Source organism: Bactrocera tryoni, chromosome 2 (assembly GCF_016617805.1).
Source record: "Bactrocera tryoni isolate S06 chromosome 2, CSIRO_BtryS06_freeze2, whole genome shotgun sequence".
Lineage (NCBI taxonomy): Eukaryota > Metazoa > Arthropoda > Insecta > Diptera > Tephritidae > Bactrocera > Bactrocera tryoni.
This window is the reverse complement of record NC_052500.1, coordinates 70,383,115-70,400,293: the sequence shown is the minus strand read 5'-3', so window position 1 is coordinate 70,400,293 and position 17,179 is coordinate 70,383,115. Positions and strand designations below refer to the sequence as shown.

Here is a 17,179-nt window from a genome sequence, read left to right as displayed (position 1 = left end):
ATTTTTCGAAGATTATCAAATATTGGACCCGGCTATGTATCAGATGGGCCATCCGTGGAGTCCAATTTTCCATGACTCGTTCGACTAATAACTGGCGAATGTTTTGCTCCAAGGCCTGAATTGAAGCGAGGTTATCCGCATAGACTTGAGGCCTTACATATCGCCACAGGAAAAGTCTAACGGTGTGATATCATACGATCTTGGTGGCCAATCGACAGCCCAAAACGTGAAATTTTTAGGTCCAAAAAAGTGTTCTCTCAATAAATCCATTGATTGATGCGAAATGTGGGAAGTAGACCCGTCTTGTTGAAACCAAATGTTGCCGAGATCCCGAGCGTCAATTTTAGGCATCAAATAGTCGGTTATCATGGCGTAATAACGGTCACCATTAACGGTTCCGTTCTCACCGGCATCATTTGTGCAGAAATATGGACCGATGATTCCACTGGTTGTTGTTTTTTATGGACGAAATGGCAGCTCTTGAATTTCTTCAGATTGCTCTTCGTTGCGGCAGTTTTGATAGTTTACTTACGCATAGAGCCATAAATGGGCCTCATCTCCGAACAAAATATGGCTCGAAAACGTCGGTTCTTCTGGGGACTTTTCAAAAGCCCATAGAGTAAAGCGATGACGCTTGAGAAGGTCGGGCGGCTGAAGTTCTTGTACAAGCTCGAAAAAAGTTCGCTTTCAATTTATGATCTCGACGTAAAATGTGTCAAATCGTTTGATACGTCAGTCCGAGTTGTTGCAAACGACGTCGAATTGACTCTCCATTATTTTCGTGTACATTCTCAGCTACGGCTGCTATTTTTCTTCACTGCTCGCTGGATGTGGTCTATTCGGTCGAATATTATCCATTAACCAATGCTGGGTCTCAAGATGGATGATGGTGTTGCGAATAGTACGCTCAGTACACAAAAACATGTTCTTTACAAAATGTAATTTTCGTAGTAAAGTTGAACGATTGCAGCAAAAACTTGGCTTGATGACGAGTTTCTGGACACGGCCCCAAGCGAATCAATCATCAGGGATTGGTATGCTGAGTGAAAAAGTGGGCACCGAAGACGGTAAACGCAGTGAATGCCCAAAAAAGACTGTTACTGAAGAAAACAAGGTGAATATCGAATTCACAAAATAATTTTGGTTGACCGTAAAGGGAAGATGTTCGAGATAGCAGGCACTCTAAAAATGTCAACTGAACGTGTACACCATATCATTCACGAATATTTGGGTATGAGAAAGCTCTGTACAAAGCAAGCTCACTTTTGACTTAAAACAACGAGGAGTTGATGATTCGGAGCAGTCGTTGGAAAGGTTCACGAGTAATCAACCTGAGGTTTTTCGTCGATATATGGCTATGAATAAAATATGGCTCATTTATTACGCTCGGAAGTCCAATCGGCAATCATCCGAGTGGACCGTACACGACATACCCGCTCCAAAAAGTGGAAAAATGTAACAGACAAGGTTTTAGCGTCTCTGTTTTGGGATCATGTTTATTGACTACCTTGAAGAAGAAGAAAATCAAAAGCGAATATTACATAGCATTATTGGATCGCTTGAAGTACGAAATCGCGAAAAAACGGCGGCTTTTGAAGTAAACTAAGTTATGTTTCACCCAGATATGTCACTAGTCAGTGAAAACGTTGGCAAAAATCTATGAATCGGCCTTCGAATTGCTTCTTCATCCATTTCGGTCCACTGGTCATATCAACGCGCTTAAAGAAAATTAGGCTTAAAAGATGCAAGCGGCTTATTCAGTGAAATACGGTCAATAGGTATGAAAGTATACTTTTACAGATCAAAAATTTTCAATGTTGAAGAAATTTTTAATATGCAAAAAAAATTTAATTCCAAAAGTTCAACAGATTGTCGGCCGAGTTATTCAAAAACGGCAGCGAAGAACTGGTAGGGAGCATGCCCGACGATTGGAATTTAAGTATGCTTTGCTCGATTTATAAAAACGGAGACCCCACAATCTGCGCCAACTACTGTGGAATAAACTTCCTCAACATTACACATAAGACTCTATCGAGCTTAAGGTGTCGCCGTCAACAAAGGCTTCAGAGGTGGGCAATCAACAACTTAGCAGTTATTCACCTTGCGCCAAATCTTAGAAAATACCCGTGAAAAGAGAATCGACACAAACCATTTCTTCGTCGGGCTGCTTTCTATAGCACGAAAAAAAGCTGCCTTTATGCCTCTAAATTTTGTATCCCCGCAAAACTAATACGGCTATGTAAACTGACACCAAAATCCACTACCAAATGCTCCGTCAGGATATGGAAGAACCTGTCAGAGCCAACTTCATTCTACTCTTGGAGAAAATAATTTAAGCTGCAGAGCAGAATCGAGAAATCATAATTTTTTATAAGGATGGCGTATCTGGCTGGCTTACGCCGACGATATTGATATCATTGGTCTCAACATCCACGCCGTTAGTTTTGCTTTCTCCAGGTTGGAAAAAGAAGCGAAGCAAATGAGGGTGGGGAACGAGGGCAAAACGAAGTATCTTCTGTCATCAAACAAACAGTCCTCGCACTCGCGACTTGGCTCCCACGACACTGTTGATGGTCATAACATCGAAGTCGTAGATAATTCCGTCTATCTTGGCACCAGTGCACTGCAGTGTTAACACCTTGCCAACAGCTGCTACTTCGGACTGAGTAGGCAATTGAAAAGTAAAGTTCTTTCTCGACGAACAAAAACCAAACTCTCTGATAGAAATTAAAATCAAGTTCTTGTACGGAAAACTTTTAATTTAAGAAAATATATTTCCGAAATTTGGCTTGAATTGTTATCTAGAATTTGTGCCGTCACCTATAGCATATAAGTAACTGCCATACGACCGATCAAAGTTCTTGTAAAGAATCTTTTGTATCATATTTGTAAAGGGTATTATAGCTTCGGTGCAACCAAAGTTAACGTTTTTTTCTTTTTGTTTTAATATTAACCTTACATACGCACACACATAAGCATCTGAGTATATTGAGTATATTTTCCTATACCTTTCTCCCTTATCTAATCAGTTCTAATTAGTTAGACATCAACAAAATTGGCAAACGGTAAAAATCGACTGATAAATTTGCACATAAAAATATTAATAAATGGGCTGACCAACCGTAATATACCTACCACAAGCACATATGTATTTATATACATGATATATACATAAGGACCTAAATACATACTATATATGCTGTGACATGCCTCCGCCGGTTGCGTTATCAGCACTCAAATACATTTGGAGACTCTAAAACTAACCCGGAAGACGAAGCACTTGAGAAATCTTCGATTAACAAATCAAAATGAAGTTGTATGTACATATTTATATATGCGCATATATGTATACTTATTTAGGTACAAAATAAAAATAAAAACCGTTAAATTTTTGTATGCTTATAATTGGTTTATTCGTATTTGTGTGTTTGTAAATATGTATATAAGGAAATTCTGTTTATGTATGTATGGATGTATGTGTGCATGTTTTGACTTAGGAAGAAAATATACGTACATATATATGATATTTATAACCATGTTTTCGCTTAAAAGATATTGTACATATGTATGCGCTACAAATTTGTTCGCAATTATTACCGATATCTAAATTCGTAAGTACAATTCAAAAAAATAACGGCACAAAATGCGCCACAACACCACTTAGAGTTATGTTCTAGACTCGAACTGAGCGCTACTTAACAAACAAAGAACGTGTAAAACTTAAAACTGGACGATTATCACGATTCCACTGCGTTCTCACGCTCATAGGTTTCTTTCAGTTGCTGATATTCACGTATACGTGTGACGCCGTATTCCTGTAAGTAATAGAAAATAAGTAAAAATTTTATAAAAAAAAATTTATAAAATTTAATTTTGAAATTTTTTTAATAATAAAATTTGGTTTTGAAAAAAAATTTTTTAATAATAAAATTTGGTTTTGAAAAAAATATTTTTAATAATAAAATTTAGTTTTGAAAATAAAAACAAAATTTAATAATTAAAATTTAATTTTCTAAATTTATGAAATTTAATTTTGAATTTCTTTTTAATAATAAAATTTAATTTTGAGAAAAAATATTTGTTTTAATAATAAAATTTAATTTTGAAAAAAAAATTATTTTTAAAATTTTAAATTTGATTTGAAAAATTTTTTTTTTAAAATTTAAATTTAAAACATTTTTTTCTTTTAATAATTAAAATTTATTTTTGAAAATTTATAAAATTTAATTTGAATTTTTTAATAATAAAATTTAATTTTGAAAAAAATTATTTATTTTTAATAATAAAATTTAGTTTTGAAAAAAATATTTTTTAATAATAAAATTTAATTTTGAAAAAAATATTTTTTAAATAATAAAATTTAGTTTTGAAAATAAAAACAAAATTTAATAATTAAAATTTAATTTTCTAAATTTATGAAATTTAATTTTGAATTTCTTTTTAATAATAAAATTTAATTTTGAGAAAAAATATTTGTTTTAATAATAAAATTTAATTTTGAAAAAAAAATTATTTTTAAAATTTTAAATTTGATTTGGAAATTTTTTTTATAATAAAATTTAAATTTAAAACATTTTTTTCTTTTGCTCAAATGGCTAAGGGACTAGTAGTTGAGATTTTTTATGGTTTATGATATTTTCAGTCCTTTTGAGTTCTTAAAATTATGGTACCGAAGATTGTCCACCATTTGGTATCAAAAGTTCAGTAAGAAAGTTAACTTCGGCTGCATTGAAGCAGTGATACCCTTCACAGGTGCATAAAATGGTGTTATAAAATCTTTGTTAGATTTTGATCGGTTAATTTATATGAAAGCTATATGCTATAGCGGTCCGATCTGAACAATTTGTTCGGGGATAGTAGCTTTGTAATGGAAAATAGTTCTTAGCAAATTTTGAGAAGATTTCTTGCGAAACAAAAAATTGTCCCTTTAAAGACTTGAATCTGATGGGTCCGTTTGTATGGAAGCTAAATGCTGTATTGGTCTGATCTGAACAATTTATTCGGAGATTGCAGCATTGTCTAAGAAAATAATGCATACCAAATTTCGAGAAGATAGCTTGTGAAATAAAAAAGTTTTTCCTACAAGGACTTGATTTTGACCCATCAGTTTGTACGACAGCTATATGCTATAATGGTCCGATATCGGCGGTTCCGACAAATATGTAGCTACTTTGGCAGAAAAGAACGTGTGCAAAATTTCAGACCAATATCTGAAAACCTAAGGAACTAGTAGCGTATGTATAGAGGGACATGTCTCTCGAGAGCTCGTTAAGTTGATTACCATATTTATAATTATTATGTACTTTATAGGCTCTCCGACATTTCTTTCTGCGGTTTACAAACTTCGTGGGAAACATAATGTAACTTGAACAGGGTATACAAATTTCTTATATGTGACCTGGTCTACGAAAAGGGAGCTAACGTGCGAAAACTAGTTTTCTGGGAAAAGCTGTTAAAAATAATCGTCAGTTTCTCGTTATCTCATTAAATGTTCTCCTTTTTTTTTGACACCTAAGCCCCCTTTCCGTAGACCAGGTCACATATATGTAAGTTTATTAAACCTTGACAGAGAGCAATTCGATTCCTTTTTCTTTATTGCCCAACTAAATTGTCAAAACTAAGCAATCCACCAGACAGATCTAACCCCTTAAATGCATATTCACCACACTCACCCAGTAACCGAACTCGATGGTGGCCAGCGTCATCACCGCACTCCACACGCTCCAAAAGAGATGCGAGAACATGGAAAAGACACGCACCTCAGCATCCATGTCGCTGAGTTCCCGCGCTGTTGGCGTATAACCCGGCAAATCATCATGCAACTTGCGCAAATATGAGCTATAGAAACGCTGACGTTGTTCCGTGCTGGGATAATGTTGTTTGCGGTGGTAATAAAATGGCGCCGCAGGGTTACTATAATCGAAGGTCCATTCTATAAAATGATTGGCAAGATCGAAACCGCGATAATTGTACGCGCAATATTCGAAGTCAATAATTTGTAAATCTGGTTCATCGTCATTACGGATTTGTGTATACTGGGTTTGTAGCTCGTCTTCAGCGCTTATCAGAGAGTCACTATAGATTGTTGCGTTGTTTACAAAATAATAAAAAAATACGATATTTATTAAAAGCAACTTGTTGGCGTAGAAAATATATTGTAAAGTAAATATAGTATATATAAATTATAGTAGTATGATATATGTAGTAAGTCGATATGTATTATTAGGGTGGGTAAAAAAAAAATTTGCAGTTTATACTCAGAAAAATTGGTTGTTAAACCTTTTTTTTTAAACAATTCAATCTGCTAACAAAAAGTATTATAGACATTTTTTTTAATATTTGATACTGGGAATGAATTTTTCTTTCGAATAATAGCGAAAAAGTAGGAAACGGGACAGCGGAGCACCTTCCTAATGTTATTAAGAGCTCATGCCTGGAGAGATTATTTAAATTAATTTATCAGTGAAAAATGAAATGAAAAATAATCGACTGTTTTACCCACCCTAATGTACATACATATATATATCTTGTACTAACCTCGCTCCGTTTGTCTTATCGCTGTTGTTGGAATTGGAGTAAAGTATATTGCCCTCTTGCATATCATTGTGGCAGAATAACACTTTGTAGTTGCCCTCGTTGATGACAGATTGCAGCCAAGCCTTTTCTTTGCGGAAATCGAAGCTGCGCACCACATCCACCAGTGGAGTTTGATCGCCCCTGCAAAATGAAAATAAGGAAATTATGATTATGTGTAAAAGAAAACAAAAAAAATACATTAACTTCGGTTGCGCTGAAACTGTTATACCCTTCACTGCTGAATTTATTAAAGCATAAAAGGGCATAAAAACATCGTTATACTCATTTCGAGAGGTCAGTTTGTATGGCAGCTATATGCTATAGTGATTCGATTTGAATAATATTTTCGTAGATTATAGCGTTCTTATGGAAAACAATCCATGTCAAATTTTGACAAATAAAAAACTTTTCCTTACAAGAACTTGATATGGATCGGTTAGTTTGTATGACAGCTATAAACTATAGTGGTCCGATATCGGCGATGCCGACAAATGAGTTGCTAATTGGAAATGAAAAGAAGTATACAACGTTTCAGATCGATATCTCAAAAGTTACAGGAGATCAGTTTCTAAACGAGTGTTGCCACCTATCTTTTATATAAAAAGTTTTTTAACAAGCTTGCTTTCGTACCTCGTAGTGATAATAAAAGTAAGAGATCAGTTTATTCGGTATATGAAGGAATTTCTAAACGAGAGTTGCCACCTGTCTTTTATATAAAAAGTTTTTTAATAAGCTTATTTTTGTATCTCGTAGTGATGACGAAAACAAGAAATAACTTTATTCGGTTTAGAAAAAATTTCTAAACTAGAGTTGCCACCTATTTTTTTATAAAAAGTTTTTCAACAAGCTTGTTCTCGTACCACGTATTGATGATAAAGCTACAGGATATCAGTTTATTCGGTTTATGCAGCAATTTCTAAACGAGAGTTGCCACCTATCTTTTTTTATAAAAAGTTTTTTCAGCAAGCTTGTTTTCGTACTAGTGTTGATAAAACTACAAGAAATCAGTTTAGGTTTATGAAGAATTTTTAATTAAGAGTTGCCACCTATCTTTATATAAAAAGGTTTTCAACAAGCTGAAACTTTAAAAATCCTTCATATCTTAATGAAATATTTTTAAAAAATTTTGTTGAACTTGATAGACTTAAAATATCAAAAAAAAAACTCAAATAAAATAATTTACAAAAAAAATTGAGGTTATTTTCAAAATTATTATAAGGTTATGAGAAAGGAGCATTTGATGATTCCTTATTCTCATCATGTACTTTTTATATCTTCACTTTCTATTCACATTTGTTTTCGAAAATCCTCTTCAACAGACATTACAAAGGCTTAATTCGTGTTTTCCTTTAGTTCTAAGATTCTCATCCATCTTGACCAAGTAAAAAAAACCCAGGCATCTAAAAATCATCGTGGCTCCTGAGAATTACTCTCTCGCTGCTTTAACTGCATAGCTCAGCAGTCACCTTCTTGAAACAGAAGTTATTTGAAAGCACAGAAGTTCTTTTTTCTGAAATTTGAATAGTGAAGATCACGCACCCTACATTATCGGGTATTAGGGGGGTATACATATTAGAAATACCTAAATTTTATTAAAAGAAATTACATTGCTTATTTTTCTGATCAAGTTAGACTTATGGAACATCTTTTGGTCACTAGGCCTCAGCCTTCTACAATTCAAGATCGATTGACATATCTAAAAAAAATTCGTAAATACTTTTATCTGACGGTGACAACCCTGGCGGCGTATGATAAGAACGTTCAAGAGAACACATAAAGAGGTTGTAAACTCTTTATAGCAATAAAATGGAGAGTGTAAACTCTATCTCGACGCTTGAGAATCTATGACGAGGAATCACGTATTTTTAAACTAATAACTCGCGCTCGGTAGAGCTAAACTACTTTTTTCATCTACATACATTATAATGTTCTTTGTTACTCACCAGTCGGTTCGTGACAAAATGCCCTTTAATGTTTTCAGCCAACGGTCCATGCAATTCCAGAGCCATTCTGGCTCTTTGGACATTGGTATATCTAATGTGTGTATTTCGGCCATTTTCTCGGCAATTTTCTCTGAAATTTTCGGCACCGCTAATTCACGTGTAAGTAAAGCGCGAGCCTGTAGATGTCAAGGATATTTTAAAAAATATATTTTTATATCGTAATATTTTTAAAACGAAGTAGATCCAAGTTTCCAAAATAACTTACGTTTAAGTATTGCTCGAGTCGGCCGCCAGGGAATATGCCATATAGTTTTGGACCGAAATTCCTTTCGCTCAGCAATGCGAAGACAACGGATTCGGTGATGATGCCACCCAAGGCATCATCCTCCTCGCCATGTACTTCACCATAAATGCGAAGTAAAACCTGAAACGAAATTCAAATTATTTCGATAAATGTAGTATTTTTTGAAAGCTTTGGTTGATAGTTGTAAAAAATTGCGGTATAGCAGGTGAGATACTTTATTCTAATCGAAGCTGAGCTGCTTTACACGGTTAATGTAATGCCTTACTCGCAAGCATAGTTCTCGCTAAAGCTCCAGCTATCTCTTTTAGGAAAGACTGTTTATAACAGACCAAGCAATATCACTTACCTCATTCGGCTCACTATTCGACTTTCGTCGAACAACTAAAGGTAACTGTTCCTCATTATTGTTTTCACCGGTTGTGTAGTCGCTACTTTCACCGTTCAATCGGAGATAGTCCTCACTGCCCTGTGGTGCTGTGGAATTTTGTGTGATAAACTGTGAGTTATTGTCAGTCGCCGGTAAACTGACGTAATATAGAAAGTTCGACAAGCCGCCGCTGTGAAAAAGGGGATTTTTTTTAGATTTATAGCTTTCAGAACGATAAATATGTATATGTATATCTGTATATATAAGTATATGTTCTTAACTACATTAATTTGCGGTTTAGTTCGAAAAACTCACTTAATCTTTTTGACAATAATATCAGCCGGGCTGATCGTTTTCCAGCGGCCAGTCAAGTAGTCGCGACACAAACGCGCAGCAACCTCGCGAATTTCCTCTAGAGAAGCCTGTAATTAGTAATATCAGCCGGGCTGATCGTTTTCCAGCGGCCAGTCAAGTAGTCGCGACACAAACGCGCAGCAACCTCGCGAATTTCCTCTAGAGAAGCCTGTAATTAGTAAAATATATATGTATATATGTATGTATAAACAACGTACTTATTAATAACTTAATTACTTAAAAAGGTTTAGTGGAATTAAGGCAAATTTAGTGGAATTATGGTATTTGTTTGGAGATAAGCAAAACTCCATGCTAGGTGTGGAAATTATTATTAGATATAAGCAAACTCGTTTGTTAATTTATATAACGGCTGTTGGGAAACGGCTATTGAAGGAGTTAGGTTATATGAGGAGCTGTATTCCTTTGAAACAGAAATTGCAATTTCAGTGCTTAACTCTATCCTAGAAAGCATGTAAATCAAAAGATCTAAACGGTTGTAGTTGAAGTTCTTAGATGACGTTTGCGAAATTCTCAGATTTTGTAAGATATCATCCAAGATTCCAATGAACTCCTTATAGATCAATACAATATTACGGAACTTTCATATATGAGCTGTCAGAAACAGGGATTATGATTTCAGGGCTTAACTTAGTGCTAGTAAGCAAGTGAATCAAAAAGCTTGTAGTTGAAAGTCTTAGATGACAAATTCTCAAATTTCGTAGGATGTCATCCAAGGTTCCAATTAATTCCTTAAAGATCGCTCCATTTTTGGATTTCTGAAGCCATATTTGCGATATTTTCTGAGAAATTATTATTGAGAACTATCCAACCACACCTAAGTTATATGTTCTCCATTAAAACTTTCACTATAGGCATATTACTACGAACACCTCACTTACTTTTACGTTTCTGTTGGAAATGCATCTTAAACATCTCTGTAGATAACAGAAATTGCTAGATAGATAAATAGAAATAAATTGATGCTTGTCCTTCGACCTAAGGTCTATTGCGACCTCCCTTTTGTCCCACATACTCACATAAGCCTAACACCCTGATGAATTTCAGCATCCTGCTGGGCATTATTGGGGTGATGTGATCCTTATTCGGATATATAGACCCAAGGGCCTTGATCCTGGATCTGTAGACTGTTATGCAGTCTAGAATGAAATCCTCGGGAGTTTCCGGCTTCATGTCGCAAGACCAGCAGTTTTCACAAGAGACTATACCCATGTTAAATAGGTACTACTTAAGCTCGCAATTCCCATTGTAAAATGTCATCAGTAGCCGGAATTTGTCCCTGTGGACAACGTCTGATGTGTCGACGTTACGATTTTTCGAGAGAAAGGTTCTGCGGAATATTTATGGTCTTTTGCGTGTTGGCCACGGCGAATATCACGAGGAGATTGACACAGTTCAGCGAATTAAAAGACGGCAGCTACGCTGGCTAGGTCATGTCGTCCGAACGGACGAAAACACTCTGATAATATTCGAAGCAGTACCCGCCGGGGGAAGAGGAAGACCTCCACTCCGGTGGAAAGATCAGGTGAAGGAAGACCTGGCTTCGTAGGAATTTCCAATTATTCGTTCCCGACTAGCAACCAAAAAAGGTAAAGCTTTCAGACCTGCAGGTGGAAGTTAGTTAAATAGAGTTTCGTCTGTTGGTCTATACAAAGTAATTATCTTTATAAATTCGTCGTAGCTTTTACTTTGCGAAAATATTCTAATCTTATTCAGAAGTTGAAGCTTTCCGAGCCGAAGGTTGGAATTCGCTTCGATAGAGCACTAAAAAATTTGTCAGAGCTTTTACTTTCCGAAAATATTTCAAACTTGTTCAGCTGAAGCTTTTAGACCCGAAGGGAGCAATTCTCCTAGACAGAGGCTTCCTTTCTATGCCTATAGAACAGTAATTAGCATGAAAAAATTTTATCTAAGCTTGGAAGGTTGGAATTCGCTTCGATAGAGCACTAAAAAATTTGTCAGAGCTTTTACTTTCCGGAAATATTTCAAACTTGTTCAGCAGCTGAAGCTTTTAGACCCGAAGGTAGCAATTCTCCTAGACAGAGCTTCGTTTCTATGCCTATAGAACAGTAATTAGCATGAAAAAATTTTATCTGAGCTTTTACTTCGCGAAAAACATTCTAAATTTACTCGAGAATTTTAAGATGTCAGTGATTCAAACTCTCGAATATTAGTTAGGCACTTAATCCATTATTTTGAAAATGAATATTGACTTTAAAAATCTATAACTATGTAGTTAAAAGCTTGATTCTTCGCACAATCTTTCAATTTTTTCGCGGAACTATCGTACTTCGTCAAGATCACTTTTACATCGTAAGAAAAGTGATTCTTGATCGTGTATTCAAATCGAATACATTTCTCTTTAAAGCTCTGGACAATTTCAACAAATAACAAATAAAAAATAAAAAAGGAACAAGCAACAAATGGCATAGTTCGGTTGGAGTCAAACTCTCTTGTCCTGAGTATCAAAAGCGGAGAAATATTTTCAGTTGCTTATGTTAAAGAAAAAGTGGTGCACATGCATTCAACATTAGTTATTTAGTGAAATTGTGAATAAATTACAACCAAACAGCAGTGCAAAAAGCGATATATAGGGAATGGGGCAATATGTGGACTCGTTTTATATATTTTTAGTGGCAGACTACATTATTATGAGGTAAAGTTAAGTGGGTACCTTATTTAATGTTAAGATATCTTACAGTTTCACCAATATTTCCGTTATGAAGCCAGCTAAAGTTTCGGAGCTTCTCACATTCGACGTCTAGGCGCTTGAGTATAATGAAAAAAAATATATATATGCAGATATGGAAAGTTGCAAAATTGAGTTGAATTATTATTATCTGTATAATATCTAATAATCTTCATAATTTTTATATATTATATACACCCCCAGTTATCGTGGTTCTGAGAGTACAAAAACACTAAAAAAAAAAGATGTTGATACAGTTTTATTCTAATCTTCTTTCTAAAGATAATAAGGTGTAACATAAAGCAACAAAGTTTGGCTGAAAAACTCAAAAATTACGTAGACAAAAGTATACATACAGGGTCCAGCACTCGAAGTGTAACCAACTTCAGACCACTCACACAGCTGTCACACAGGAATCAGCTGTTTATAAATTTGCTGAATGACAGTTCGGAGTATTGTTCACAAGTGTACAAAAACGTTTTGCCAAAAGTGAACGCAAAAAAAGTGATCAGCGATGGAATTCAAACGTAATAGTGTGATTGCTTTATATTCAGCTGGAAAATCACAGGCAGCAATTGTTCGTGAGCTCAAACACCTTAATGTGAATAAAGTTTTTGTTTATCGCGCCATCACTCGTTACAATGATACTGGTAGCATCGCAAAACGCCATGGAGGTGGTCATCAAAAGACTGCAACGTCACGTGAGATGGTTCGGAAAGTGAAGAAGCGACTTGAGCGAAATCCGCGACGAAGTGCCAATCAAATGGCTAAAGAACTGAAAATATCCGACCGCAGCATCCGACGCATATTGAGAAATGAGCTCAAGGTCAAGTCTTACAAGTTCAAAAATGCCCATGATATCACACCGAAGCAGCAACAAGTAAGACTTAAGAGAGCGAGGCAGTTGCTTCGATTGGCCGAAAGCGGTCAAATTCCGAGCATTGTGTTTTCTGACGAAAAAATTTTTGCAATTGAGCAATTCGTAAACTCTCAAAACGATAGGGTTTACTAGACCGACCGTTCATACGAGACTCTTAAGTCATCGGTTGGCCACCAGGAGCCAGCACCCGCTACAAATAATGGTTTGGGCCGCTGGCACCGCAGTTGGGCGCTCTCCAATTGTTTTCATCGAGCCTGGCGTCAAAGTAAATACGACATATTATCGAGAAAGGGTTCTGGAGGCTGCTTTGAAGCCGTGGGCAAACGAACATTTCGGTCGCAAATCATGGACGTTTCAACAAGACTCAGCACCGTCTGAAAAACTGAAAAACAACGTTCCGAACTTCATTACGACCACACAATGGCTCTCGAATTCACCAGATGCGAATCCAATGGATTATTCCCGCTGGGCCATTTTGGAGAGCAAGGTCCGAAGTAAACAATACACCAGTCACGAGATGCTGAAGAAAGCCATTGTCCGTGAGTGGGCCAAAATACCGGCAAGTCACATTCGGGCAGCTTGCGATTCGTTTTTTGACCGTCTCAAGGCCATAGTTTAGACAAAAGGTGGTCATATCGAGCAAAAGTGAATTGGTCCTGAATTTATAATTATTTTCGCACATTTAAAATAAATAAAAATAATTTTCCAAATCAAATTTATGGCTTTTTTAATTGGTTACACTTCGAGTGCCGGACCCTGTACAGTACAAAGGTCATACTAAAGGGTAATTCATCCTTGAGGTTCCCTGCTTTTTTAAAGGAAAACACAGAAGAAGGCCAAGTCTGAGTTGAAGCGGGCTGCTTATTTGTCGGAGCCCTCGATAACATATACATATGTAGCTGTCATTCAAAATGAACGATCGGAAAAAAGTGCTTGTATGGAAAACTCTTTCATTTGATGAGATATATTCACGAAATTTACCATGATTGATTATCTAGTGCAATAATGCAATCTCTAAATAATAGCAGATAGCTGCCATACAAACTGAACGATGAAAATCAATTTCTGTTAAGGAATCTTTCCTACTTTTGAAGGGTATTATAGCTTTAGTGCAAACGAAGTTAACGTTTTTTTTCTTATTTGACAATTTTTATTACCAACTCTCAAAGTAGTACGATTATTCTCTCGTATTATATTACATATACTCGCATATTTACTGATGACACATATTATTTGCACGCATATGGTAAATAATTAAGTGATTTGAATAGCAATCAGCTTTATTGTTATTAATAATTGATAAGGGCTCCGATTTCAATGCTCATATTTATAATAAATATTTACCGCAACCAAAGTAAATGAGAGATAACAACTCTAATTAAGTAATACATAGTAAATAAATAGAAAATCTGAATTGTTTATACTAATTATCGTATAATCGTTTCAAAGTTTCTATTTACGAGTACTCTCACTACACAACAAAACTGAAGCAGAAATTTGCGACTGGTGTGGTAAGAGATCTGTGGGATATTTGTGTTGTGCTGAATTACATAGATTTTGAGTTTAAAAATTTTATATCACGTGCAGCTATTTTTGTCCTTTTAGTAAAATTTAGTAAGTAAAATCCTAGATGTTGGGACATTCTTCCTATCAAATTTCGTGAAGAAAGCTCTTCAAATAAAAAATTTAGCAAAAAACAGCCTCTAACATCACAGTCGTAAAATGTTTGTAAACCAGTGTTATCACAATCAAGTCTAAGTAAACGCATATCACGTGAATGAATCAATGGAAAATTGTATCCGTAATTTTGTTAGTAAGCACGAAAGCACTTTAGACGCAGTAGGAACTTGGTAGTAAACGAGCTAGTGAAATCTTAGCAAATTATCGAACAGTTCATATTATACCAACTGACCAAATTGGATCCGGATCCAATTTAATTAAGTGCGTAACTTAAATCGATAAAAAAAAAACGTAAAATTGTAGAACCTTTTTTTTTATTTTGGTGTGAATTTTGATCTTCACATATATTGGTTGTCAAAAAAGTCTTGCGGTATTTTCGCTAGTTGGCGCTGTAAGCCCGTAGTTCCAGTTTTATTCATCGCATCGGGTCATGCTATACCTTTTTGGAAAGCTCATTTCACGCGCTAACACGTGTTTGATTGATTGTCGTTTCTTTTAAGTCGCTCGTGAGTTAAAGCGTCGCAAACATGGAGCAAAATAAAGAGAAAATACGGCATATTTTACAGTACTACTACGATAAAGACAAAAATGCATCTCAAGCCGCCAATAAAATTTGTGCAGTTTATGGACCCGATACAGTTTCCATTTCCACCGCACAACGATGGTTTCAACGTTTTCGTTCTGGTGTAGAGGTGGTCGAAGATGCGCCACGCTCCGGAAGGCCTGTCGTCGAAAATTGCGATAAAATCGCTGGGTGGATCGAAAGAGACCGGCATAGTAGCAGCCGTAACATCGGTCAAGAGCTGGGCATGAGTCATCAAAAAATTCATTTCAATTTCAATTAAAAAAAAAAATTCAATAAAAATACCGCAAGACTTTTTTGACAACCCATTATAACATTTAGTATGTGTTTGACAGCTGCTTGTTTAGGATGTGAAAAATTTCGACGATTTTTACCAACAAGTTTGCTTGAAATTTTGCATCCTAAACACTAATGATTATTTTGATGTGACAGAATCTAGAAAAAAAATATTTCGACGAATGGGTTTTCCCGGGAAATTGAAATAAAAAACTCTTATAATTCTTTGGCGCACAGTAGTAGTTCGATACAACGTTGATACACTAATTACAGCAACCCTCCAACTTTTCGATTCCACTTCATTCGACAAAATTGCTTCCCAACGAGCATTCTTTCGAGACCTGGTAACAGGAAATAGTCGCTGGGGGCCATATCTGGAGATTACGGTGGATGCGAAAGCAATTCGAAGGCCAGTTCATGGATTTTTGTCATAGTTTGCTCTGACTTCGGACATGGTGCATTGTCTTCGTGAAACTGGAAAAACTTTATTTTTCTTCAAATGCACCGTTTTGCGCCGATTTCGTCCTTCAAACGATTCAATAACGCTATGCAATAGTCGCTGTTGATGGTCCTTCCTTTTTCAAGGTAGTCAATAAAAATTATTCCGTGCGCATTCAAAAAATACAAACGCCATAACTTTCCCAGCGGCCTGTTTCGCTTTTCCCCGCTTTGAAGTGGTTTCATCGTGTTTATCGTTCCCGACTATCATCCAAGAAAGTTGTATATTTCATATCTGCAGGTTGGAGTTAGCTTAGATAGAGTTTCGTCTGTTGTTTATGCAAAGTAATTATCATTCAAAACTCGTGGTAACTTTTACTTTTCGAAAATATTCTCATCTTGTTCAGAAGTTTAAGTTCTTAGAGCCGAATGTTGGAGTTCGCTTCGATAAAGCTTTGTCTGTTGGCCTATACAACTGTAACGGCTTTAGAGCCGTATGTTGGACTTCGCTTCGAGCTTTGTCTGTAGCCTATACTATATATATAGTATATATATATATGACTGTCAATTGGATTTCGGAGTGAAATGAAGGAGCCATGTTTCATCCATTGTCACATATTGACAAAAAAAAACTTGGGTTTATTACAATGAATATGTCCAAACACTGCTCCGCATCATCAACTCGTCGTTATTTTTGGCCAAAAGTTGTTTCACGCGGCACCCACTTTGACCCAAATATACGTGAATGATTTGATCTACACATTCAGTTCGAACATCTTCACTTTACGGTCGTCCAAAATTATTTTGTAGATTTTTTTGATGTTTTCTTCGGTTAAAACGTCTTTTGGGCGTCCACTGCGTTCACCGTCTTCGGTGTCCATTTCAACACGTCTAAACTTAGCATACCAATCTTCGATGGTTGATTCTTCAGGGCCAGTGTCCGGAAACTCGTCATAAAGTCAAGTTTTTGCTTCAACTGTATTTTTTCTCTCCAAAAAGCAATATTTTATCAACACGCGGAATTACTTGCATCCATTTTTTTCACAAACACAACAAAAGCTGCTTCACTCA

The 17,179-nt window shown here is 35.7% G+C and overlaps 1 protein-coding gene across 1 annotated transcript; it reads right to left on the bottom strand.

Annotated features, from left to right (window-relative positions):
- Positions 1-3,726: 3,726 nt before the first annotated feature.
- Positions 3,727-9,618, bottom strand: LOC120768854 (choline/ethanolamine kinase; the record flags this gene model as incomplete). Its single annotated transcript, XM_040095610.1, has 7 exons — positions 3,727-3,815; positions 5,673-6,075; positions 6,538-6,717; positions 8,520-8,695; positions 8,785-8,943; positions 9,170-9,380; positions 9,506-9,618. Coding segments are annotated over 7 exons (1,320 nt in total), but the record flags the coding sequence as incomplete, so codon positions are not given.
- Between the last annotated feature and the right edge of the window lie 7,561 nt (positions 9,619-17,179).